This window comes from Chlorocebus sabaeus, chromosome 2 (assembly GCF_047675955.1).
Source record: "Chlorocebus sabaeus isolate Y175 chromosome 2, mChlSab1.0.hap1, whole genome shotgun sequence".
Classification (NCBI taxonomy): Eukaryota; Metazoa; Chordata; class Mammalia; order Primates; family Cercopithecidae; genus Chlorocebus; species Chlorocebus sabaeus.
The window spans coordinates 29,243,822-29,268,866 of NC_132905.1; the positions used below are offsets into that span (position 1 = coordinate 29,243,822).

At 40.2% G+C, this 25,045-nt stretch overlaps 1 protein-coding gene across 1 annotated transcript in view; it reads left to right on the forward strand.

The window, feature by feature from the left end:
• The window catches only part of PAK5 (p21 (RAC1) activated kinase 5), a 316,275-nt gene extending 298,291 nt beyond the window's left edge, over nt 1-17,984 (forward strand). Inside the window, exons 8-10 of the mRNA XM_008018243.3 lie at nt 9,391-9,516; nt 11,147-11,281; nt 14,501-17,984. Coding sequence (XP_008016434.2) covers nt 9,391-9,516; nt 11,147-11,281; nt 14,501-14,656 — 417 coding nt within the window. The 3' untranslated portion in view covers nt 14,657-17,984. The remainder of the gene's footprint in view (nt 1-9,390; nt 9,517-11,146; nt 11,282-14,500) is intronic.
• Nucleotides 17,985-25,045: the final 7,061 nt, after the last annotated feature.

A 25,045-nucleotide genomic window follows, 5' to 3' on the forward strand; every position in this document is an offset into this window, starting at 1 on the left:
CACTCATTCATACACTGCTCATAGGAATTTAAAATGGCATAGCCACTCAGGAAAATACTTTGGCATTTCTTTTTCAAAATTAAAAATGGACTTACCATACGACCAGCACTTGCACTCTGAGGCATTTATCTAGAGAAATGGAAACTTATTTTCCCACAGAAACATGTACACAAATGTTTATAACAGTTTTCTTCATAATAGCTCCAAAGTGGAAACTACCTAAGTGTCCTTCAAAGGGCAAATGGTTAAACAAACAGTATTAATATATCATGGAATACCATTCAACAATAAAAACAAATAATTGATACACACTAGAACTTGGATGAACCTCAGGGAAATTACACTGAGTGAGAAAACACCAATCTCAAAAGGAAACACACTATAAGATTCCATATATATATATATATATATGTGTGTGTGTGTGTGTGTGTGTGTGTGTGTATTCATGAAATAACATAGTTCTAGAAATACACAGCAGATGAGTGTTTGGCAGGGATTCAGGGTTGTGGGAATGTGTCTATAAAGAATAGCACCAGGGAGTCCTGTGCTGATGGTAAAGTTGGGTATATTGATTTTGGTGGTGGTTATAGTAGGTTGGTGCAGAAGCAATTGTCATTACTTTTAATAGCAAAAACCACAATGATTGTTGCACTGTTCTACACAGTCTCCCAGACTTTCTCAGCAAGATCAAGTTCTAGTTTCCCACCATAGTAACTCTTCAGGTAACTAGCCTCCTCCTGGTTAGTTGACTAGTTGGCAACACGTGATAAAATTTCCGAGTATACTTATATACACTACACACACAATGAATTCATTTGTAACTGATGAAATTTGAATAAGTTCTATAAATTGTACCTAATCAATTTATTGGTGTTGATATTTTACTGTAGCCATGTAAGATGCTAATGCTAGGGAGAGATGGGTGCACATTGCCACTTCCTGTGGATTTATCATTATTTAAAAATTTAAAAAGTTGGCTGGGCATGGTGGCTCACATCTGTAATCCCAGCACTTTGGGAGGCTAAGACAAGAGGATTGCTTGAGCCAGGAGTTCAAGACCAACCTGGGAAATATATTGAAGTACCATCTCATCTCTACAAGAAAACTAAAAAATTAGCTGGATGTGGTGGCACTTATCTGTAGTCCTAGCTACTTTGGAGGCTGAGGCAGGAGGATTGCTTGGGCCCTAGAGTTTGAGGCTGCAGTGAGCCAAGATCATTCTACTGCATTCCAGCCTGAGTGACAAAGTGAACCCTGTCTCCAAAAAAAATTAAAAATTTTTTAAAAATTTTAAAAGTTAGGAAAAATGACTGAGAATTGCTTGGTTTTAAAAGAATGAATACTTTCTGTCCTCTCAAAAGACTAGACAAATTATCTTTTATCAAGTAAAAGTAAATCATTCAATTATTATCTATGACATAAATAATATCTAACGAGTCACTAATTTGTGTTAAGAAGGGAGAATGTGGTGTTTGGGATTTGAAAGAGGAAAATAAATATATTTCATAGAGTGGCTTAGGAATTAATAATGTAATTTGTGTAAAACCTTCAGAAGTATACCAGGTACAAGGTAGATGCTAAGTCAGAAGGCATTTCTTCTGCTCTTGTAATTAAGTGTTGTGTAGAATCATCATGACCTTTCCTTGGCCTAGGGCCAACATTTGATAAATGAATTACTTAGGGGCCAGTAAGCAGTGAGTGACTGACTTTTGACAAATTCATTGGCCGGAATTCAAACCCATGACCTACTAAGTCCAATAAGTTTATGGAAAAGAGAGACACACAAGTGATCTTTATGATCTCTTTTTCTTTTTACTGTAAATTGATTGCCACAAATCAAAACTTGGAAGATGTCATATAAAATTTCAGATTCCTGCCTTCTTTGAAAAATCAAAGGGTCTGGCAACACTGTGCCTGGATTCACACATGGTGATAAGGGAAGTGGTATAAGAACCGTGAGTTGTACCATAGCAAATGACGTTGGTGCCCCGCCCAGATCTTCCTGGAACTTCCTATTTCAGCGATCATTAGCTTCACCTCCAAATACCACCATCTGCATCTTTATGCCTGAAGACATTTTCTGGCCACTGTTATCTGCTTTTTCCATAAAGTTCTCAAACTTTACTGAGCATCAGAACCTGCTGGAAACCTTGGCAAAAAACAGATTCCTGGGCCCCACCCCCAGAGATTCTGGTTCACTCAGGCTACATGGTACCCAGGAAGCTGCATTCTAACAGGCTCTCAGGTGAGGCTGATGCTACGCACGTTGTACATTGAGTGTCATTGCCTTATAAGGAAGCACTCAGAAACCAGGCACACAAGCAGCCCTCTTTTGCATTAGCCAAGACCCTAGAGCAGGCACAGAATTCTTTAGAGTGCATGCAATTTACGGAGCAAGGGTTTTTACATTCTGTCTTTAAACTGTAGCTGCCCTGTGGATAGACTCTCTTTTGCCCACCCTCACTACCCCCAACCCTCCACCATTCTTTTGTGGGGACCCTGACTCCTGGCCAGGACACATGAGAGATGGATAGGATCTCACATTTAAATAACAGCTTTGTCTGAGCTCTTAACTAAAGTTCCTTGTGTAACAAGCTACATTTTCTCATTTTAGGGGGCGGACAACATACTAGCGGTAGTTCCTTAGCCTAACTGCATTAGTGAGACGAAGGTGGTTTCCTAAGCAGCCCAGTTGCACAATTCTACCCAAAGTAAGGCTCAGCTTAGCATCTATGTGATTTGCTTTTAAGATCTGCCCACAGTGCTTTATTATACTCATTACTTGAGTTCTCATTATCTACTTGCAGATTTATTTGGACAAATGTTGTGTGCAATTATGTTCTTTTAGAAAATTGTCCCTTTTATGTACTTGGATGAGTAAAAAATCATGCAAAAGCACTTATACTCCTACAGCAGAAGAACAGGCCTCACTTTCAAGTGTCGAGTTTCAATTGCTCATCTCACATTTTGTCAGGGAGATGGTTATTAGGATGCCAGATTTTGAGGGGTTTGGATATTTTTCAAGTCAGCAAAGAGAAACCCACACTAGAGATGTTGAAATTTAAAACTGCCAATAGCAAAATGCTGATACATTCACCTCCTTAACCATGCAGGTTTCTTAAATTTATAGGCAAACAAAATTGATTGGAACATTTGTTCCTCCTCTACTCTCTGTGTATTGGGGTTGCAAATTTACTCACACCCTAGTTTTGGAAATACACACACATACACACACACACACACACCCCACAATTATAGTTTCTATATTTCCTAAAACTAACCCAGACTTCTTCACAGAGTCCTACTGGCTAGATTCTTTTCAAAAACATCTATTTTAATTCAATGCGTTAAATTTAGTTGGCTTGAATAATTTGAACATTGTCTATCAAAGTTCAACTACATTATTGAGAAGTATTAATGATACCTTTATAAACTCAGTCTTTCAGATTTAACCACCACCTACTCCCTCCTCTCCTCTCCACCACCACTTATTCCCAAGATGGAACGCGGGTGAAGGAGAGACAAGCATGGCTCATGGAACCTCAGGGCGAAGGAGATAAGAAGCATCTTCTTGTCCTTTCCCCTCCCTGCCTTGCTGTCATTGGACTCTCCTGCTACCTGGACTGGTGACCAGGTAGCAGGATTGACTGGTCCTATCGGTGGCTGGGCTGTCCAGGGGCACGCCTCTGCTCTACTTCACAGTTGCAACCTCTTCACTCATGGGTTGAAAGGTGCCCTACAGGCTGCCTCCTTGTCCCAACCACAGGCTTGTGCCAGACCCTTCCCATTCCCTCACTGAAATTTAGAGGAACCTCTGAACCCCTGCACATCCCACACAGGCCATGGAAGCCAGTAGCATTGCCGCAAGCTCATGTCCACCCACACTATTGTACCATGTCTCCATGGAGTACATTTTACGTGCTGGTATAAAATGAAACAATATCTGAGACATGTGTCGATCAGTTTGGAAGTTTATTTTGCCAAGGTTAAGGACATATCCAGAAGAAAAAAAAAACAAAAACATGGATTCATAGAAACTGTCTGTGGTCTGTGCCTTTCTCCAAAGATGAATTTGAGGGAAAGGGGAAACGTGGGCTGGAGGGGAAAGAGGGAGGGTATGGTCATCCACTTGTTGCAAGAGAAAAGGAGCAGGTGGGAGAACTGTCGATTATGTATTGATCTCATGCTCAGCAAATCGGCACTTTACAGAATATAATGTGAACATAGAGTCACCACCTGTGAAGATATTTACATATGACCTGTAGCTGTCTACATAGAAACAAAACAGAAGGCAGCTTCTCGCAGGACTCAGCTTTTAGTTTAATTTTTCTTCTTGGCAGAGTGAACTGGGGTCCTGAGTTTTTAATTTTCCTTTCACACTGGGTGTGGCCAAGGCTGGTGTTCGGTCAGTTTTACTAGCATGTCTACACCCATTTTTAAAATATTGCAAGATGTTCATGCTAATTGGTTGACAGTCACTGCTTTAAGTCCTTAGACTATCCCCCATCACTCCAGCCACTTCCCAAGACCCTCCTCACCTCATTAAAAATGGTAATCCTTCCCAGGGTAACACTAGGACTTTGCTTGACTTTCTATCTAGGTTCCAATTGGCCTACATTAATCTGGTTATTGAATATTTTGAATATGACCTCTGAACCCATGCTTGTGGGGCTTCTCCTCTCCCTTATTTGTATGGGAATGTATGCAACACAGATATTTCCAAAGCCCACCACCATCTGCTTGGAGTAAAGAAAAGTGGTATATCATAAGGAGGTCAGGACCTCACATAGTCAACATCACTCCTCTTTCTCCCCTTCTGTAAATTATCGCAGACTATAAGGGTTGGACTGTAGGATTTTTACTTCTATGCATTATTGACTCCTCTTGTAATAGGGCACCAAGGATTATGGACCAGGTATAACGACTACGATACCCTCTTTTTCATACACATGTGGAATTATATGATCTGAGTCCTCTGGGATTGATTCTTAATAAGAAATTGTGAATATCACCTCTCTACTAAACCAGTTTTCTCCAGCATTTCTTTGGGAATAATCTAATCCCTTCCAATTCAAATCATACCACCATTGGTCCAAATCACTGGCCTTAAGACAATTAGTGAGAATATCATGAAGAAGGAAATGAAAAAAAATCACATTAATAATTTCCAAAATGTTACTTTCATTTAATCTGTGTTCCAACTTTGATTCTAGCAAGAGCTATCTTCAGTATGCTTCAGACGTTTTCAGAAAGAGCTTCAGTGTGTCTTCTGTCACCCGGTGTACTATTATGTACGTGTGTCAATATAAAATAAATCTAGTAGCATGTGTTTTCTGAGTTTCTACTGTTTGTTTGCCCAGCTCTTAAGGAACACAGTAAGGCTCTGCAATCAGAAAGCAGAGTTGTTGTCCCCAAGGAATGTCATCTCTAGCTAGAGGCGGAAAATCAGCACCAGAAAACAGTTCAGGATTGAGTGCTTGCCAAATTCTCTGAATTTGGAAAGGAGAGAGATCAACACGGGCTCCTGAGAAGAGTTCTGGAGAATATTAGATTTGATAAAGCCCTTGATGTATGCCTAAGAGTTGAATATGCAAGAAAAAAATCATCAACGAAAACTCAGAGTTGGGAATGGACCGTAAGGTGACCACCTCTTTCTGATTTGCACAGAACTTTCTGAGTTTTAGCACTGGAAATCCTACATTCTAGGAACAGCCCTGGTCCCTAAGAATGGTTTTAGTGTGTGCAGCAAGCCATGAGGAATGAGGTTGGCTATGTGAAAAGGCACCAGATTAGAGGACTTTCAAAGCTGTTCAGGTGGACTGTAGTGTGTTTAGCTCAGCAGTAGGAAGACGGTGTGGTGAAAATGTTAAGGCTTTTGTCAGAATGCTAAAGAGATTAGACTCTGTGCAAACAAATGCCCCTTCATCCCCACCTGTCCGTGTGACCTCCTTCCTCTTCTGTTTCTTGGCTGAACTGTGATCTCCTATGACTCAAACTATAATGTGTACACCAATGGCCTGGGGATCTTGTTAAAGTGGAAACTGTGACTTCAGCAGGTTTGTGATGGGGCCTGAGGTTCTGCAAATCTAACAAGCTCCCAGGTGACATTGCAGCTGCTGCTATTGATGAAGATGATGCTTTAAATAGCAAGACCCTGGATCCTGTCCCATCACTCCTACAGGGATGCTTTAAAAAACCCTATCATTAGTTACCCTCACTCTCTCCTCTTTCTTCAACATCTACCACTCCAGTAACTCCCTTCTTTCAGCCTGTAACTTTGCTCTTCAGTACAGAGTGGTGATTAAATTCCTGAATCCTGGCTCTTTCCATTACTAGCTCTGTATCCTTGGCAAAGTGGCCTAAGCACTTCTGTGTTTTGGCGTACTTCTCTGGAAAATGGAGATAATAATATTTCCTACCTTGTTAGTTTCTTGGGAGCAGTCAAATGAGGTAATATGTGTAAAGTGTTTATAGTGTTACCTGGCAGGTAGTAAGAGCTCAGTGAGTGTATTCGTTTCCCAGGACTGCTGTAACAAATTGCTACCAATTGAGTGGCATTTTCTTCTCTCTGCATGAAATGTATTCTCAAGGTTCAAGAGTCCAGAGGTCCAAAATCAAGATGCAGGCAGTGTTGATTCCTCTGGAGGCTCTGAGGAAGAAGCTTTATATACCTTTCTCCTGGTTTCTGGTGGTTGTGGCAATCCTCAGTGTTGCTTGGCTTGTAAACTCATCCCTCCAGTCTCTGCTTTACCTTCACATGGTCTTATCTATGTGTCTGTGTGTCCTCTCCTATTTCTATATCAGTCATGGGATTTAGGACCTGTCCCCAATCCAGTATGACTTCACCTTCACTAATTAGACCTGCAAAGACTCTTTTCCAAATAAGATCACATTCTGTGGTTTGGATGGATGTGAATTCTGGGAGACATTCAATCCACTCTAGAGAATACTGATAATTATCATTGTCATCATTGTCATATTCACCACATTTGTAACTGCTGGATGTCTTCTATCTGTAAAATACATCTCATTTCTTGAAAAGCAGTCCGACTGAGATCTACATGACTACTCTCTGGATTCCACCCTGACTCAACCTGAAACTAGAGGCTACTAGGGATGCCCTCATTGCCGAGCACAACAGTGACTCTCAGTTCTTACCTGGTTTCATCCCCCTGTTGTGTCCTAGCTGCTGCTATCCCCACCTTGGCTTTCCCAATTTATTCTCCATTGTTTCTGATTTCTTGATATCTTTCTCTTCAGTCTCCAGTAATGCTTCAATTTCAATCACCCCGGGTGCCCAGTATTTCGTATTTGACTGTCTTGTTTTCTCATGCTATGGCCCTTCAAGGGTTTGACTACCACTCATATCCCAAGGACCCTCACATCAGTGCCCTAGCAATGGTGTTGCCCAGATCTTGGTAGTACTGAGAGGTCAAAACTCATCGCATGATAAACCTAAAGTGTGTACATTTCACTCTATGTAAATTTTTAAACTGTTAAAAAAAAACACACACACATTGAACTCCAGTTAATGCTCAGTTAGGAGTGAGGTGTACTGCTGTCAGCAATTCAGTTTGAAATGCATCAAAAATTAGATGATTAGATGGATGGATAGAGAGATAGGTATATGATAAAGCCCACACAGAAAAACATTAATAATTATAGAATCTACTCATGCATATAGGGATGTTCACTCTGTAATTCTTTCAGCTTTGCTGTATGTTTGGAAATTACCATAATAACATGTGTGGCAGGGGGAATCTTGTCTTTGGTTCAGACCTCCCTGCTGAATTCTGATCTTTATAATATATTAATGCACTTGTTCTTCATTTGCAGAGGCCTCTTTCACTTCTTATGATTAAGGCTCATCAATTCATGCAACAATTTTGATTTTGAAAACCTATCATGGGCAAAGCACTATTGTGGGTCCTGAAGCTACAGAGACAGTTTTTTTTAAACTCTAACCAGGAAGATTTGGAACGAGATAGAGAAGAGTCAAGGATGATTTTCGTGGATAGATGTTCGTGGATGTTGGTGTCATTCACTAGAACAGGATTGATGGAAAAGGGGTCAGGTTTTGGAGCAGAGAGAGGGATGCTGAGTTTGGAAGTACTTGTGGTCATCCATATAGAAATATACGCTAGTTGAAAATACAGGTTTTGAATGCAGGAGAGAGGTCTGAACTAAGCATAGAAAGAAAAAGAGTATCCAGTAAGAGAATCTAAGAAGAGAAGATGTGAGAGAGGAAACCAGAACCCTAGGGAACCCCAATATTTAAGAGGTGGATGACAGAGGTAGAGCCAGGGAAAAAAAAGGTTGAAAGAGGAAGTTCGGGGAGGTGTGAAGAGAATTAAGAGAGAATTCATACCTTGGAGACTGTACTATTGATTTAAAAAATTTTTTTAACTTCAAATGGTCATTCTGAACCATTGTTTTCTTTTGTGTTCTATTATCACCAACAACTCTAAGTGGCTCTTTGATATCTCTTTCATAAGGCTCTTTGAAGTTCAGACCAGGTCATCATGACTAGAAATTAAGGCTTCCAGAAATAAACTGAATCCTGGTCATCTAGAATTCATAAACCAGCAGGGTGCCTAACTGTGCAGTATGTTCTTAAGAGTACATGAGCTCTAGGAAAGAAATTTCCAAGTCTTTTTTTCTCCTTGATGATATCTAAGGTAAATAACATGTATGTACACTGAGCCCTTCGGATGACCACCTTAAACCCCTTACAACCAAGTGCTGACACCCAGTTTCTATGCCTATGTTTCCACTTCCATTGATGTTCACCTTGGTAGCTTCAACTGTCATGGACAAAGGGTCAAACCAAAAAGGGAAGGGGATCCAATACTAAAAGTGACATTTCCACATCCTGAGTAAACAAAGACCTTGCAATATTTCAGATATAGAAAAGAGATGGTTCCTTGATTTGCCTCATGGTACGTAGAAATCTGAATGTGCTCAACTCAAAGGAACCTCAATTTTATCAGTTTGTTCAAAATTCACATTGAGAATAGCAATTTACGTATATGAAAGCATCATCTGTTATATTACGTTAAACTTGTGGGCTTGGGATGTAACAAATTTGTTGTTTCTGGTGTATTTAATTTGTAAAGTTTTTTGTTTTTGTTTCATCATTTTATAGAAGGAATGTAAGCAGCAGGAGTTTAGACATTTGGAAGTTGATCCTGGTGGGCCCAGGAGAAGTTTCTCCATTAAAATGGACCATGCCTTTCCAATAAAAGGGTCTGACAGTCCCTCCCCTTATATGACCAAGGCCTGTTGATGAGACTGTTTTGTTTGAAATTTGAAACTCTCTCTGTTTGTATTCTCATGTCTAGCAGACATTGTTTTAAAATTGCTAGTTTGTTGCATTCCTTTCCTTTTCAGATCAAGTTATCTGATTTTGGTTTCTGCGCTCAAGTTTCCAAAGAGGTGCCGAAGAGGAAATCATTGGTTGGCACTCCCTACTGGATGGCCCCTGAGGTGATTTCTAGGCTACCTTATGGGACAGAGGTAAGGGGGTGACAGTCATAGTCAGGAGTGGCAGGACTGGGACAGGCACAGGGTTCTGAGATAGTTGGTGACCATAGGAGATGGGGGCAATGACTTTTGACTCCACATTGGATCCCCACTCACTAGAGGAGGCGCAGATGTAGGCTATGGCAGGAGGGAGCCTGGCCACCCCTGGGGTAGATCACTGCAGTATTTATCCAAGGGCTCTTTATTGCAGTCCTACAGTGGACACTGTGGGGAAGTCACTCCAACTCTGATCCCACTCTCAGTAGCAGGCACACACAAAGCAAGGCAATGCAACTTGCAAAGTGACTGGAGACATGCAGATGAGCAGGCATGAGGATTCAGAGGAAGGAAAGAGGATCAAAGAAAGTACCACAAAACAGAGGTGATATTTAAATGAGCAACTGTTTTCAACACAGTTTACATCTCACAGTGAAGGACCTACACAGTGTTTTCTTATAGGAAAAAATAATATGTGACTCATAGTCAAAAACATGGCACAATTTCTGTTCCCACTGGAATGAAAATAATCACTCATAATCTTTTAAGGGGTAGGGCCTGGAAGTGTAAAAATGCAGGGTCAGAGGGAGTAGAGGAAGGGCCCTTTTGGGAGGTAATAGCATGGGTGGAAGCTCAGAGGCACATAAGGCTACATACAGGTGGAAGCCAAAGGGTATGCTTCGGCTAGCCATAGGGTTTCCACACTTTGTAGTGTGGATGGTGATTCTGGGAGAAGAGACGCATGAGAAGACATGGCAATGAACTAAGGACATCAGCATAAGTTACGACAGAATCTTTCTCTTTCTCTTGTTTACTTGACCTTGGATGAGTCCTCAACTTGTTTTTCTCACTGTGGTCCTGAGAGATAAATTCTCAGTGAAGGTCACTGCAAGCGGTAATAATAGCAATACATTCATCAGATAAGAGGTATAAAGAGGCCCTAACGGGGAAGTGAGTGGAACTGGGAGTTTATAGCACAGTGATGGCTCCTCATTGTCCTGACTTCCCATTCTTTACTAATTGCTTGTCATCTCTTCCTTTTCTTTTCTCCAATCCCTGAAAATGCTTTTGTAAAGCGAGGTTTTGTGCATGCTGTTTTGAAATGATAATAAAAGGTAGAGGGAGGAAATCCCCAAGTAGGGGAGAAAAGAACTATTTTTAAATCTAATTAATAAAAGAATCAGAATATATTCTGCTTCCTGCAAGGTAGCCCTTTGCAGTTTGTTACAAATATGTCAAAACTTTCTTGTTTGTTTATGGTTTAAATACAACCTTCTTCTCCATTCTCATAGCATTAAACTGGAAGATTTTCTCATCTGCCCTAATAGACAGTTAACTACTAAAGTTTACAGAGTAAAAATTAGAGTGCTAAACTTTAGAATGTTAAGATATTCATTTATATCTGAAGGGTGGAACCCTCACTGAAGTTGTCCATAAAAGGCAAAGGTTGTTAGCAAAAACTCAGTTACCCAGCAGTTTAGCCTATAAATCTGTATTGTAAATGTTGAGAGGTTACAAATACCATATTCAGTTGTGAATGAGTATGAACGTCTTGGGTTCTGTGGACGCACTTGACTTTTCAGAATGCTCTCCCTGCCCGAGATAACCAGTGGGATGTGCCCAACAGGTGGACATCTGGTCCCTTGGGATCATGGTGATAGAAATGATCGATGGTGAGCCCCCCTACTTCAACGAGCCTCCCCTCCAGGCAATGCGGAGGATCCGGGACAGTTTACCTCCAAGAGTGAAGGACCTACACAAGGTGAGAAGCAGCAGCTATTGCTGAAGTGCAGAATGGTTTTTGGATTTTTCCGTCTCTCTCTGGTTTTTAAGACTGACTTACCACATCCAGCAGGGAGATCCTGGTTTATGGGCATGGGCTTTGGAACTAGTCACTTAGGTTTGAATCTCTGTTCTTCTATTCTTTTACTGGGCAAGTGACTCAGCCTTTCCTACCCCAGAGTTCTTCATCTATAAAATGGGTTACAATTGTCCTCTATCCCAAAGGTTTGGTTAGAAGAGTAAATCAGGTGCTCTATGCCATACTCATTCATTCAGCAACTATTACATGCTGGGGACATCTAATAGCTTGGGACGTCACCATGCATGACCCCAGATTTTCTGACTCTGGGGTCTAGACTCTGCATTCTAGTTGTGGAAACAGATAATAAACCACAAACAAACAAATAAAATAATTTCAGAGTGTGGTACATACTATGAAAGAAAAACATACTGTGATGTGATGGAGTGTGCAGGAGAAGGGATTGAAAGCTGGTTGTGTGAGTCTGTTTTTACACTACTATAAAGAAATACCCAAGACTGAGTAATTTACGAATAAAAGAGGTTTAATTGACTTGCAGTTCCACATGGCTGGAGAGGCCTCAGGATACTTACAATCATGGCAGAAGGCAAAGGGAAAGCAAGGCATGTCTTACATGGTGGCAGGAGAGAGAGAGCACAGGGGAAATGCCAGACACTTATAAAACTATCAGCTCTCATGAGAATTCCCTCACTATCTTGAGAATAGCATGGGGGAAACTGCCCCCATGACCCAATTACCTTCTACCAAGTCCCTACCTTGACATGTGAGGATTACAATTTGAGATGAGATTTGGGTGGGGACACAGAGCCAAACCATATCACTGATTTAAGCTGAAGAGTGAAGGAAGCCATTTCTAGGGAGGGATCAACAGAGCTGGGACTTGAATAGGAAGAAGGTACAAGCCATGTAAAGATCTTGGAGAAAAAGGTCCCAGGCAGGGGGAGCATCAAGTGGAAAGGCCTTAAGCCAAGAAAGAAGGCCTATATTGCAGAGCAAAGTGAGCAAGGGGAAAAAGGTAGGCCTTGTTGGAGAGATGGGCAGGAGCTAGATTGTACAGGGCAATGAAGGTCATGGTTAATATAATGCTTGTAAGAGACTGAGTGGAGTCTTTCCTGTTTTCCAAGGATTGCCAGTTAGGATGAGCTCAGAAAATAATGATGCTTCATCCAAGAATCACCACTGTAGGAGCTGCGAGATTTCCACTCAGAGGATCATTTCTGTAGGACTACTACTATAAACACTGGCCCCATACACACCTCTCCCCCTATCTATTTTATGACAGTAAAAGAGAGTGTGTGGCTGCCTTTTGGAGGAGAATTGTTTGCAATGGTAATATCTCCTCCTTCCTCACCCCTAAATCTTAGGGAAGAGCCCCAGTGGAATCACTCATATAGGTTATGTGGACCTACAAAAACATAAACAACAACAACAAAAAGAGATTGAAATTTTTACTGGATTGGACTAAGTTTAAATAATGAAAAGCAGCTGGGCGTGGTGGCTCACGCCTGTAGTCCCAGCACTTTGGGAGGCCGAGGTGGGCGGATCATGAGGTCAGGAGATCGAGACCATCTGGCTCATTCGGTGAAACCTCGTCTCTACTAAAAATACAAAAAATTAGCCAGGCATGGTGGCGGGTGCCTGTAGTCCCAGCTACTCAGGAGGCTGAGGCAGGAGAATGGTGTGAACCCGGGAGGTGGAACTTGCAGTGAGCCAAGATTGCGCCACTGCACTCCAGCCTGGGCGACAGAGTGAGACTACACCTCAAAAAAAAAAAAAAAAAAAAAAAAAAAATTGACTAAAAATATATCATATGAAAATAGTCTCATCCCCAATGAGATGAGTGCCAATGTTCTTCAAAACCATGTACAAGAATAACTTTAATCCTAATAGTTTCAAAAAACTGGAAACCAGCCCAAGGTTGTTTCCCAAATGGATAAATAATGTGTGGTATAATTGGACAATGAATACTACACAGCAATGTAAAAGATATAACTTTTGCCACACATCGGGGATGAATCTCACAGATAAAATGCTGAGCGAAAGAAGCCAGACGGAGAAGAAATCAAATATATGACTCCATTTTGGTAAGTAAGCAAAACTAAGTTATGCTATTAGAAATTAAAATAATGACTATATCTTGATAGGAGTGGAAAGTAAATAGGGGCAAATGTATGTAAAAAATCCATTGAGCCATACGCTTAGTATTTGTGCAGGGGAACTTGAGCATGCTGACACGTGCTTGTACTCCTAGCTACTCAGGAGGCTGAGGTGGGAGGATCACTTGAGCACAGGAGTTTGAGCCTGGGCAACATAGTGAGCCCTCATCTCTAAATATATACATAGTGTAAGATATACCTTTAAAAAGTAAATTACAAGACCTTTAAAGAAAAATAATGAGATGTATTAGATATCCTTACAAGAGCTTGTTTCCCTTTTTTTTTTTTTTTTTTTTTCTTTCTGAGACAGAGTCTCGCTCTGTCACCCAGGCTGGAGTGCAGTGGCGGGATCTCAGCTCACTGCAAGCTCTGCCTCCCGGATTTACACCATTCTCCTGGCTCAGCCTCCCAAGTAGCTGGGACTACAGGCGCCCGTCACCTCGCCCGGCCAGTTTTTTGTATTTTTTTTTAGTAGAGACGGGGTTTCACTGTGTTAGCCAGGATGGTCTCGATCTCCTGACCTCGTGATCCGCCCGTCTCAGCCTCCCAAAGTGCTGGGATTACAGGCTTGAGCCACCGCGCCCGGCCGAGCTTCTCTTAAAGAAAGGGATTCCACAGAGCCTGTGTGGTTGCAGTTGTTAGAAAAATAAAACGGCTCCCTGTTTTCACTATGCTTCATCAAGCATGTGCGACCAGCACCTGCACATACTAAACATTTTGTAATGGCTGCTCTTATCGCTGTGATTGCCACTGTTATTGTATTTAGTAAATAAGTTTTCATTCTTAGTTGATCTGTCATTTACACCTATTATTTCAAACTTGAAAAAGGTAAGGAAAAAGTGGAATTTTAAAGGCAAGACCTGCTTTCGCTTTCATAACATCTTTCTCCTTAAGGTAACTTTCTGGAATTTGAAGTTGTTGATAGGATGAATGGGGAAAACATTTTGGGGACTGGGTTGGTGTCTGTGTTAGTCCTCAGATCGGTATCTGTGTGTTTCCACAGGTTTCTTCAGTGCTCCGGGGATTCCTAGACCTGATGTTGGTGAGGGAGCCCTCTCAGAGAGCAACAGCCCAGGAACTCCTTGGACATCCATTCTTAAAACTAGCAGGTCCACCGTCTTGCATCGTCCCCCTCATGAGACAATACAGGCTTCACTGAGCAGAGGCTTCGTGTAGGTGGCAAAGCTAGATGAGGACATGAGAATAATTCAGGAGAACAAAAGGAAACAACAGAACATGCAAAAGGCCTGTGCATTCTAGACCAGCCAATTGGTGGGACAGTGTGATGACCGGCAGGGTTCGACAGACCAGGGCATCTTCTTGTGTCTTAAATAGGCATCTCTCCACTGACAGCTGGCGTGGTCATTTGGAGCACGGCTTTAATAAGTCGTTAATATATTTTTCAGCCCTTCATCCAGCAAATCAGAAGGACTCAGTACAAACTCCGTTATGATATATCCTAGCCACATGCAGGGTAACATGTAGGATTTTCTATATTGAAAGAATACTTTTCTGGCAAAAAACAAAAACAAAAAAAAGAAAGAAAGGAAAACAAAAAGCACTTTTTTCTTAATGGTAGCAGTATAATGTATTTTGCAACGAATTTGTAATTTTTCTGTACGATAGTTTTGATAATTTATAGTACTTTGATGTCATGTAGCCATTGTATCAGTTGAAGTAATACTTGTTTACTAGCAGGAGTTTGAACAAAGCCTTTCCTACTTTTTTATCCCTTTAAGAGAACCAATGATTCTTTAGGAACTTTGAATACTGAATGACTCTCAATCACCGTCAGCTTTAGTAAAATATCTTTCTTATCCTAACAAGTGTCTTATTTGATGGAAGAAGAATTAAGAGTGATGGTGATAGTGTGCACGTTTCATTAATCCAACCAAAAATAATGAAATAAAATTTGAACCACAGTATACCACTCCTTGGGATAAACCTAAATGTTTTTAAAAATCACGTTTTCCATCAACGCCTCTAGTAGCCAACCACTTTTTGCACACCACAATGTTTCCCTCAGTGCCCTTTTTCAAATGGGTACAATGTTCCCTTGTGGCCAAATTTCCCTCCCAGGGAGCAATTTCAGTGCTAGGATCATTGGACTCAGTTCCCAAAATAGAATGTTTCAGTGAGACCGTGAGAATTCCAGGCTCACAAAGGGAGAGGAGAGAACAGGGCAAGATGTTTGGTTTCGTTCGTCACCATTTTTAAAACTCTGTATGCTAGCACACCAAACTCTTGTCTGTATTTACCTTTGTACCACAGTATTAATCGCTATTGTTCATGTATCGTGCTGGAAGTCTGAACTGACTCTGGAGGACGAATTAGCAAGAGGGTATTTTACCAGGTATGATCTGACTTCGGTTGTGCCCATGTTATAATGTGTTTCCGACATAGGAGAGTCGTGCTGCTGTCTAGATCTTCTTGAATGTTGATAAAATGAATGACTACTACAATACATTTTGTGTTGCTTGTTGGATGAATTTGCATGTTAATTGTAGGCCAATATAGATTTGCCTTTAAAACTCTGGAAGAGCTACATAGTCATCATTAGTTTCTATTAATTATGCATCAGACAAAAGCCATTTGTTACCAAACTGGAAAAACAGAGGCTTTTCTTAACTATTTCATATACTGTAACAAATATGAATTTAAATTTGTGATAGCGCTCTCGTTGCTCTAAGCATAATTAAGAATTTTTGTAATTACTAGGTTGCTAATTATTTATTACTGCTAAAAAGGAAAAAAAGGCATAAAATGACCTTCTACTGATTAGATTTTCAGTTTTCCTTCAAACTGGAAATGCCTCCATAAATAGGATCTATGATTTTGCTTCATAAAACACAGCAAATCAATGTTTTATGTAAAATGTTAAAGCATTAATATAAATATGTGAGAATAAAAACAATCTAAATCCAGAAAATTGCAGTCTTAAATGTTCATGAGACAGATTGTATTAATTTAACCAGGACTATGTAGAAGTAGAAAGAAAAGAAAAAGAAAATCTTTTTTAAACCAGAACAAACATTAAAAACTATTGCAGAAAATAGTGGATTTTGGATTCCAAACATTTTCAACAGTGTAATGGAAATTTTTCTGTAATTTTCTTACCATCAGGTATTTTTTAAAGTTCATTGAGTTTACCAAAAGTTACTGTAGCTTAAAAGGTTTTGTGAGCACTAACTATTGGCAGAAACTGCATTTGCAAATAAAAATAAATGTTTGCCTTTTCCCCATTGTGTTACTGGAAACAGTGATTTCCCAAATTTATTTTCTTGAGTAACCAAGAATGATTTCTTTGTGATATCGGGGAGTGCAAATGAGTTGGTACAAAGTTGTATGAAACATTGTGATGACATGACCTAAAGACAAATATATCCATCCCTACAGATTGTAAAGAGTGTAAGATGGTGATATCGATACCACTACTGAAAAAAAAAAAAATTACTAAATTCTGGAAGGCCAAGTTCAAGGAAAGCCAGGTTCAGGGCTAAAGACTTTCATTCTACTTCCCTGTTCCAAAGATGTGAAACTGATCTGAGGGATATTTATTTATTTATTTATTTATTATACGTTAAGTTCTGGGTGACATGTGCAGTACATGCAGTTTTGTTATATAGGTATACACGTCTCGTGGTGGCTTGCTGCGCCCATCAACCCATCACCTACATTAGGTATTTCTCCTAGTGTCATCTCTCCCCTAACCACCCACCCCCTCACAGGCCCCAGTGTGTGATGTTCCCCTCCCTATGTCCATGTGTTCTCATTGTTCAACTCCCACTTATGAATGAGAACATACGGCATTTGGTTTCCTGTTCTTGTGATAGTTTGCTGAGAATGATGGTTTTCAGCTTCATCCATGTCCCTGCAAGGGACATGAACTCATCTTTTTTATGGCTGCATAGTATTTCATGGTGTATATGTGCCACATTTTCTTTATCCAGTCTATTATTGATGGACATTTGGGTTGGTTCTAAGTCTTTTCTATTATGAATAATGCCACAATAAACATACATGTGCCTATGTCTTTATAGTAGAACCTGGATTCAAGAGGGTGTGGTGAGAATTCTCTGGGAGCCTAGAAGAGAATGTTGGGCTCTTTCCTCCACTTTGGGAGACAAGGAGGATATTAATATTGATCTCATGAAGTTGGGGGGTGGGGGAACTTGTATATAAACAGCCTATTTCCCATCCAGAAATGTCGGAAGGTGAAAACCCTCAGGGAGTAGTCTGAGCTAGCAGGATGAAGAAAAGGTATTGTCTATCGCGTATCAGGGCAGACAAAGGCGGAGGCAACCTCCCCTGGACCGATCTCCTCTGCCTTTACTGGGCATGGAAGAGACATGGAGTTCCCTCGAGTATGTTTGATGGGACATAGAGAGGACAGCAGGGAATGTGTCAAACCACTTAACTAAGTAACAGGATGCCCAACCTGCAGAGTGATTTGGAGGAGTGCACCATGGGGGCAACCGAAGGGAGATATGGTTGCTTTTCTGCATGGAGACAGGGTCAAGTTGGAGCTGACCCTTACTCTAAAAACCACATATGTCATCTACACAAAGACCACTCCAAAAAGCAGAAGCTGTAGTTTTTAGTGGAACCAAAATGAGACTCAGGCCTCTCCCTTTCCTCCAATAGCATCTCCAAGGCAGCTGACTACAGCCAGCTAGGTTACTGGAACCTCCCTTCCCCACTGGTCCACATAGAATAGAGCCATGTGTTAGTGTGAGACCCCATGATTTGAAGAAGGTATTTAAGAGAAAGAAAGGGAGAATACAAGAGCACACCCTGTATCCTGCCACTACCTCCCAGTTGCTACCTCTTCCTCTAGAAGAAGTTTAACTTGAGCAAAGGAGAGATGTATTATCTTTGAATTAGAATGAGATTGAATTTTTTTCTTTTTTTTTTTTTTTTTTTTTTTGAGACGGAGTCTCGCTCTGTCACCCAGGCTGGAGTGCAGTGACCAGATCTCAGCTCACTGCAAGCTCCGCCTCCCGGGTTCACACCATTCTCCTGGCTCAGCCTCCTGAGCAGCAGGGACTACAGGCGCCTGCCACCTCGCCCGGCTAGTTTTTTTTTTTTTTTTTTTTTCCCACTGTGCAGAAATTTTATATTTGTGAATCAATTTGCAAATTCCTTCAACTGCAACCATCAGCAGAAATTATATTAAAAATTTAAGCTATTAAATTACCATATAGGTTAGTCAACATATTTTTTTTTAATTTATTTTTTATTATTATTATACTTTAAGTTCTAGGGTACATGTGCATAACGTGCAGGTTTGTTACATATGTATGCTTGTGCCATGTTGGTGTACTGCACCCATCAACTTGTCAGCACCCATCAACTCGTCATTTACATCAGGTATAACTCCCAATGCAATCTCTCTCCCCTCCCACCTCCCCATGATAGGCCCCGGTGTGTGATGTTCCCCTTCCCGAGTCCAAGTGATCTCATTGTTCAGTTCCCACCTATGAGTGAGACCATGCGGTGTTTGGTTTTCTGTTCTTGTGATAGTTTGCTAAGAATGATGGTTTCCAGCTGCATCCATGTCCCTACAAAGGACACAAACTCATCATTTTTTATGGCTGCATAGTATTCCATGGTGTATATGTGCCACATTTTCTTAATCCAGTCTGTCACTGATGGACATTTGGGTTGATTCCAAGTCTTTGCTATTGTGAATAGTGCCGCAAAAAACATACGTGTGCATGTGTCTTTATAGCAGCATGATTTATAATCCTTTGGGTATATACCCAGTAATGGGATGGCTGGGTCATATGGTACATCTAGTTCTAGATCCTTGAGGAATCGCCATACTGTTTTCCATAATGGTTGAACTAGTTTACAGTCCCACCAACAGTGTAAAAGTGTTCCTATTTCTCCACATCCTCTCCAGCACCTATTGTTTCCTGACTTTTTAATAATTGCCATTCTAACTGGTGTGAGATGGTATCTCATTGTGGTTTTGATTTGCATTTCTCTGATGGCCAGTGACGATGAGCATTTTTTCATGTGTCTGTTGGCTGTATGAATATCTTCTTTTGAGAAATGTCTGTTCATATCCTTTGCCCACTTTTTGATGGGGTTGTTTGTTTTTTTCTTGTAAATTTGTTTGAGTTCTTTGTAGGTTCTGGATATTAGCCCTTTGTCAGATGAGTAGATTGCAAAAATTTTCTCCCATTCTGTAGGTTGCCTGTTCACTCTGATGGTAGTTTCTTTTGCTGTGCAGAAGCTCTTTAGGTTAATGAGATCCCATTTGTCAATTTTGGCTTTTGCTGCCGTTGCTTTTGGTGTTTTAGACATGAAGTCTTTGCCCATGCCTATGTCCTGAATGGTACTACCTAGGTTTTCCTCTAGGGTTTTTATGGTATTAGGTCTAACATTTAAGTCTCTAATCCATCTTGAATTAATTTTCGTATAAGGAGTAAGGAAAGGATCCAGTTTCAGCTTTCTCTACTTATGGCTAGCCAATTTTCCCAGCACCATTTATTAAATAGGGAATCCTTTCCCCATTTCTTGTTTTTCTCAGGTTTGTCAAAGATCAGATGGCTGTACATGTGTGGTATTATTTCTGAGGACTCTGTTCTGTTCCATTGGTCTATATCTCTGTTTTGGTACCAGTACCATGCTGTTTTGGTTACTGTAGCCTTGTAGTATAGTTTGAAGTCAGGTAGCGTGATGCCTCCAGCTTTGTTCTTTTGACTTAGGATTGTCTTGGAGATGCGGGCTCTTTTTTGGTTCCATATGAACTTTAAAGCAGTTTTTTCCAATTCTGTGAAGAAACTCATTGGTAGCTTGATGGGGATAGCCTTGAATCTATAAATAACCTTGGGCAGTATTGCCATTTTCACGATATTGATTCTTCCTATCCATGAGCGTGGTATGTTCTTCCATTTGTTTGTGTCCTCTTTTATTTCACTGAGCAGTGGTTTGTAGTTCTCCTTGAAAAGGTCCTTTACATCTCTTGTAAGTTGGCTTCCTAGGTATTTTATTCTCTTTGAAGCAATTGTGAATGGAAGTTCATTCATGATTTGGCTCTCTGTTTGTCTGTTACTGGTGTATACGAATGCTTGTGATTTTTGCACATTAATTTTGTATCCTGAGACTTTGCTGAAGTTGCTTATCAGCTTAAGGAGATTTTGGGCTGAGACAATGGGATTTCCTATATATACAATCATGTCATCTGCAAAGAGGGACAATTTGACTTCTTCTTTTCCTAACTGAATCCCCTTGATTTCTTTCTCTTGCCTGATTGCCCTAGCCAGAACTTCCAACACTATGTTGAATAGGAGTGGTGAGAGAGGGCATCCCTGTCTTAAAGGCCATTATATAATGGTAAAAGGATCAATTCAACAGGAAGAGCTAACTATCCTAAATATATATGCACCCAATACAGGAGCACCCAGATTCATAAAGCAAGTCCTTAGAGACTTATAAAGAGACTTAGACTCCCATACAATAATAATGGGAGACTTCAACACTCCACTGTCAACATTAGACAGATCAACGAGACAGAAAGTTAACAAGGATATCCAGGAATTGAACTCATCTCTGCAGCAAGCAGACCTAATAGACATCTATAGAACTCTCCACCCCAAATCAACAGAATATACATTCTTCTCAGCACATCACACTTATTCCAAAATTGACCACATAATTGGAAGTAAAGCACTCCTCAGCAAATGTACAAGAACAGAAATTGTAACAAACTGTCTCTCAGACCACAGTGCAATCAAACTAGAACTCAGGACTAAGAAACTCAATCAAAACCGCCCAACTACATGGAAACTGAACAACCTGCTCCTGAATGACTACTGGGTACATAAAGAAATGAAGGCAGAAATAAAGATGTTCTTTGAAACCAATGAGAACAAAGATACAACATACCAGAATCTCTGGGACACATTTAAAGCAGTGTGGAGAGGGAAATTTATAGCACTAAATGCCCACAAGAGAAAACAGGAAAGATCTAAAATTGACACTCTAACATCACAATTAAAAGAACTAGAGAAGCAAGAGCAAACGCATTCAAAAGTTAGCAGAAGGCAAGAAATAACTAAGATCAGAGCAGAACTGAAGGAGATAGAGACACAAAAAACCCTCCAAAAAATCAATGAATCCAGGAGTTGGTTTTTTGAAAAGATCAACAAAATTGACAGACCGCAAGCAAGACTAATAAAGAAGAAAAGAGAGAAGAATCAAATAGATGCAATAAAAAATGATAAAGGGGATATCACCACCGACCCCACAGAAATACAAACTACCATCAGAGAATACTATAAACACCTCTACGCAAATAAACTAGAAAATCTAGAAGAAATGGATAATTTCCTGGACACTTACACTCTTCCAAGACTAAACCAGGAAGAAGTTGAATCCCTGAATAGACCAATAGCAGGCTCTGAAATTGAGGCAATAATTAATAGCCTACCAACCAAAAAAAGTCCAGGACCAGATGGATTCACAGCTGAATTCTACCAGAGGTACAAGGAGGAGCTGGTACCATTCCTTCTGAAACTATTCCAATCAATAGAAAAAGAGGTAATCCTCCCTAACTCATTTTATGAGGCCAACATCATCCTGATACCAAAGCCTGGCAGAGACACAATAAAAAAAGAGAATTTTAGACCAACATCCCTGATGAACATCAATGCAAAAATCCTCAATAAAATACTGGCAAACCGGATTCAGCAGCACATTAAAAAGCTTATCCACCATGATCAAGTGGGCTTCATCCCTGGGATGCAAGGCTGGTTCAACATTCGCAAATCAATAAACATAATCCAGCGTATAAACAGAACCAAAGACAAGAACCACATGATTATCTCAATAGATGCAGAAAAGGCTTTTGACAAAATTCAACAGCCCTTCATGCTAAAAACGCTCAGTAAATTCAGTATTGATGGAACGTACCTCAAAATAATCAGAGCTATTTATGACAAACCCACAGCCAATATCATACTGAATCGGCAAAAACTGGAAAAATTCCCTTTGAAAACTGGCACAAGACTGTTTTTTTTTTGTTTTTTTTTTTTTTTTTTGTATTTTTTAGTAGAGACGGGGTTTCACTGGGTTAGCCAGGATGGTCTCGATCTCCTGACCTTGTGATCCGACCTTCCTCGGCCTCCCAAAGTGCTGGGATTACAGGCTTGAGCCACCGCGCCCGGCCGAGATTGATTTTTAAACTAGATTAGACAGATGGAATCAGACTGACTTACAGTCATGTCCCCTTTATCCCTGGGGAAGAACACATTTAGTAGCAATCAGTGGAAAAGTAAATCTTACCATGAAGTTAACAACCCAATGAGTTCGGACTGCTTGGTCAAACTGATCAAATGAACAGTCCAGTGTCGTCGAAAAAAAAATAGTAATGAAATTCCAGGCAGAGAAAAGATCAAATTGATCAGAAGCAGATACAAAATATACAAGCAGGAGAAATTTTGTGGAAGTGACATGACACAGTACAAATCCACATTGTGCAGGAAAATCAGTTCATTTGATCCGTGAAATGTGTGCATGTTGAGTTGTGTTTCCAAGTCAGATGAGTACATTGTCTTGGTGTAGATGCTGCCAAAAGAAGAGCTCAAATAAAGACTTAGACACAAATACTTCAAATACATTATTTGGGAGATGATCCCAGGAATGTCAACATGGCAGAGTGAAGAAGTAAGACAAAGAGGAGTACAAAGTCGAGAAAGTGTGTTTTAATGAATGGGATACCACAATAGGCAACTGGGGTTCAATCCCATTGGTGACCTTCTGAGAGACACTTGAGAATTGTCTTTCTTGAGGGGGGCACTGGTATATTTAATTATCTCCTATCCATCATTAGGTGAGAATTGTTCCTGCAGCATCAACTCTCCTTGCACTGCACCTGGGCAAAGTTTGCCTTTGCTAAAATTGACACAGCAATGACCTCCAGGAAGGGCTGAGGGAACATGAGTGGGACCCTGAGAGAATCTCCTACATAAACCGACCAAACTAAAGACAAATAGAGGACATGAGAAAGTCTACAGGTTGCTGATTTCTGGATCGAAGTATGCTGTTCTAAAAGCAAAGAAATTTCTTATCCTGAAAGATTTTCTCACAAGACAAATGTTTTGATCATTATGCCTCATCATTGTCTGCATTTCTAAAAACTTAAAGCTAGAAAAGACTTCAAGATCTTATATGATTCACTTAGACTGAGTTAACCAAGGCCCCAAAGAGTTAGGTAATGACAGCACATTAATCATAATACAGGCTGAGTATCCCTTACCTGAAATACCTGGGACCAAAAGTGTTTTGAATTTGGATTTTTTTTTCAGATTTTGGAATATTTGCATTATATTTACCAATTGAGCATCCTAAATCTGAAAATCTGATATCCACAGTGCTCCAAGAAGCATTTTCTTTCAGCATCATGTTAACATTCAAAAAGTTTTGAATTTGGAAGCATTTTGGATTTCAGACTTTCTGATTTGGGATGCTCAAACTGTACCTAAATAGACAGGTATACACACATGCATGTGTGCGTACTTACACACACACACACACCCCACATATTTCAGTTCCATGAGGACAGGAGTTCTTATGTATTTTGTTCACTGCTATGTCCCAGTACCCAGAGCAGTGTCTAGAAAGCACAAGATCAGTGCTAAGAAATACTTATGATCTCATCTGTCATGCGTGCCTTTGTAAAGCTTCACCAGCAAACAACCTGACAGGCTCTGTCACTTTAAATGACAGCTCAAGTACCATTGACCCTGGACCCTCTTGGCTGTCTGAGCTTATAAACTCCTTCTCAGAAAAGTTTTTTAATGCATAAAGTAAAATACGTAGGCTTACAAAAAAAAAAAAGAAACTGATTGAAGTATCATTATCACAATTTTAAAACGTGGCTATAATGCCTTAAATAACAAGATCTTTTGATGGGTCAAATAACTACCATAATTTCGAAGTAATGAGTATAAATGATTCTTTTGAGTTATAGCTGGCAAGTGTAATGTGGCTATTTCTATTGATGACAAATTCACAGATTTGCCTATACTGCAGTGGTTTAATGCCCATGTTCACCACTGAAGGAAATTCTACCTTTCGTTTGAGGTTAGTAAAAACTGGAGGTGTAATTTTTTCCATCCAAGTTCATAAACTCTGACAGATCCCCTCACCCCAAAACTGACAGCCCCTGAGTGATTTACTGAACTGAGATGGAGGGGAATCCCTGCGTAAAAATTCTCTGAATCCAAAATAAATTGACACAGAAAACTGTGGAAGTCAGATTTAAAACTCTTGTATTAGTCCCTTTGAATCTTTCATGACCTCTTGTTTGGCAGGTAAAATTGGAACATACATGTTAAGAATTGTGCTAGCAAAATGCCACTAATTGCAATTTTTAGAGAGCCTTTCCAGTGTGACAGGCGTTGTGCTAGGGACTTCCAGGTGCTTCATGAGTCCTCAAATAACTTTGCAAGGATAGAGGAGTAAGCTTCACTTTCAGATGAAAAAACATGAACCCAGAGAAGCCCAATAATTTGGATAATGTTGCACATACACTGAT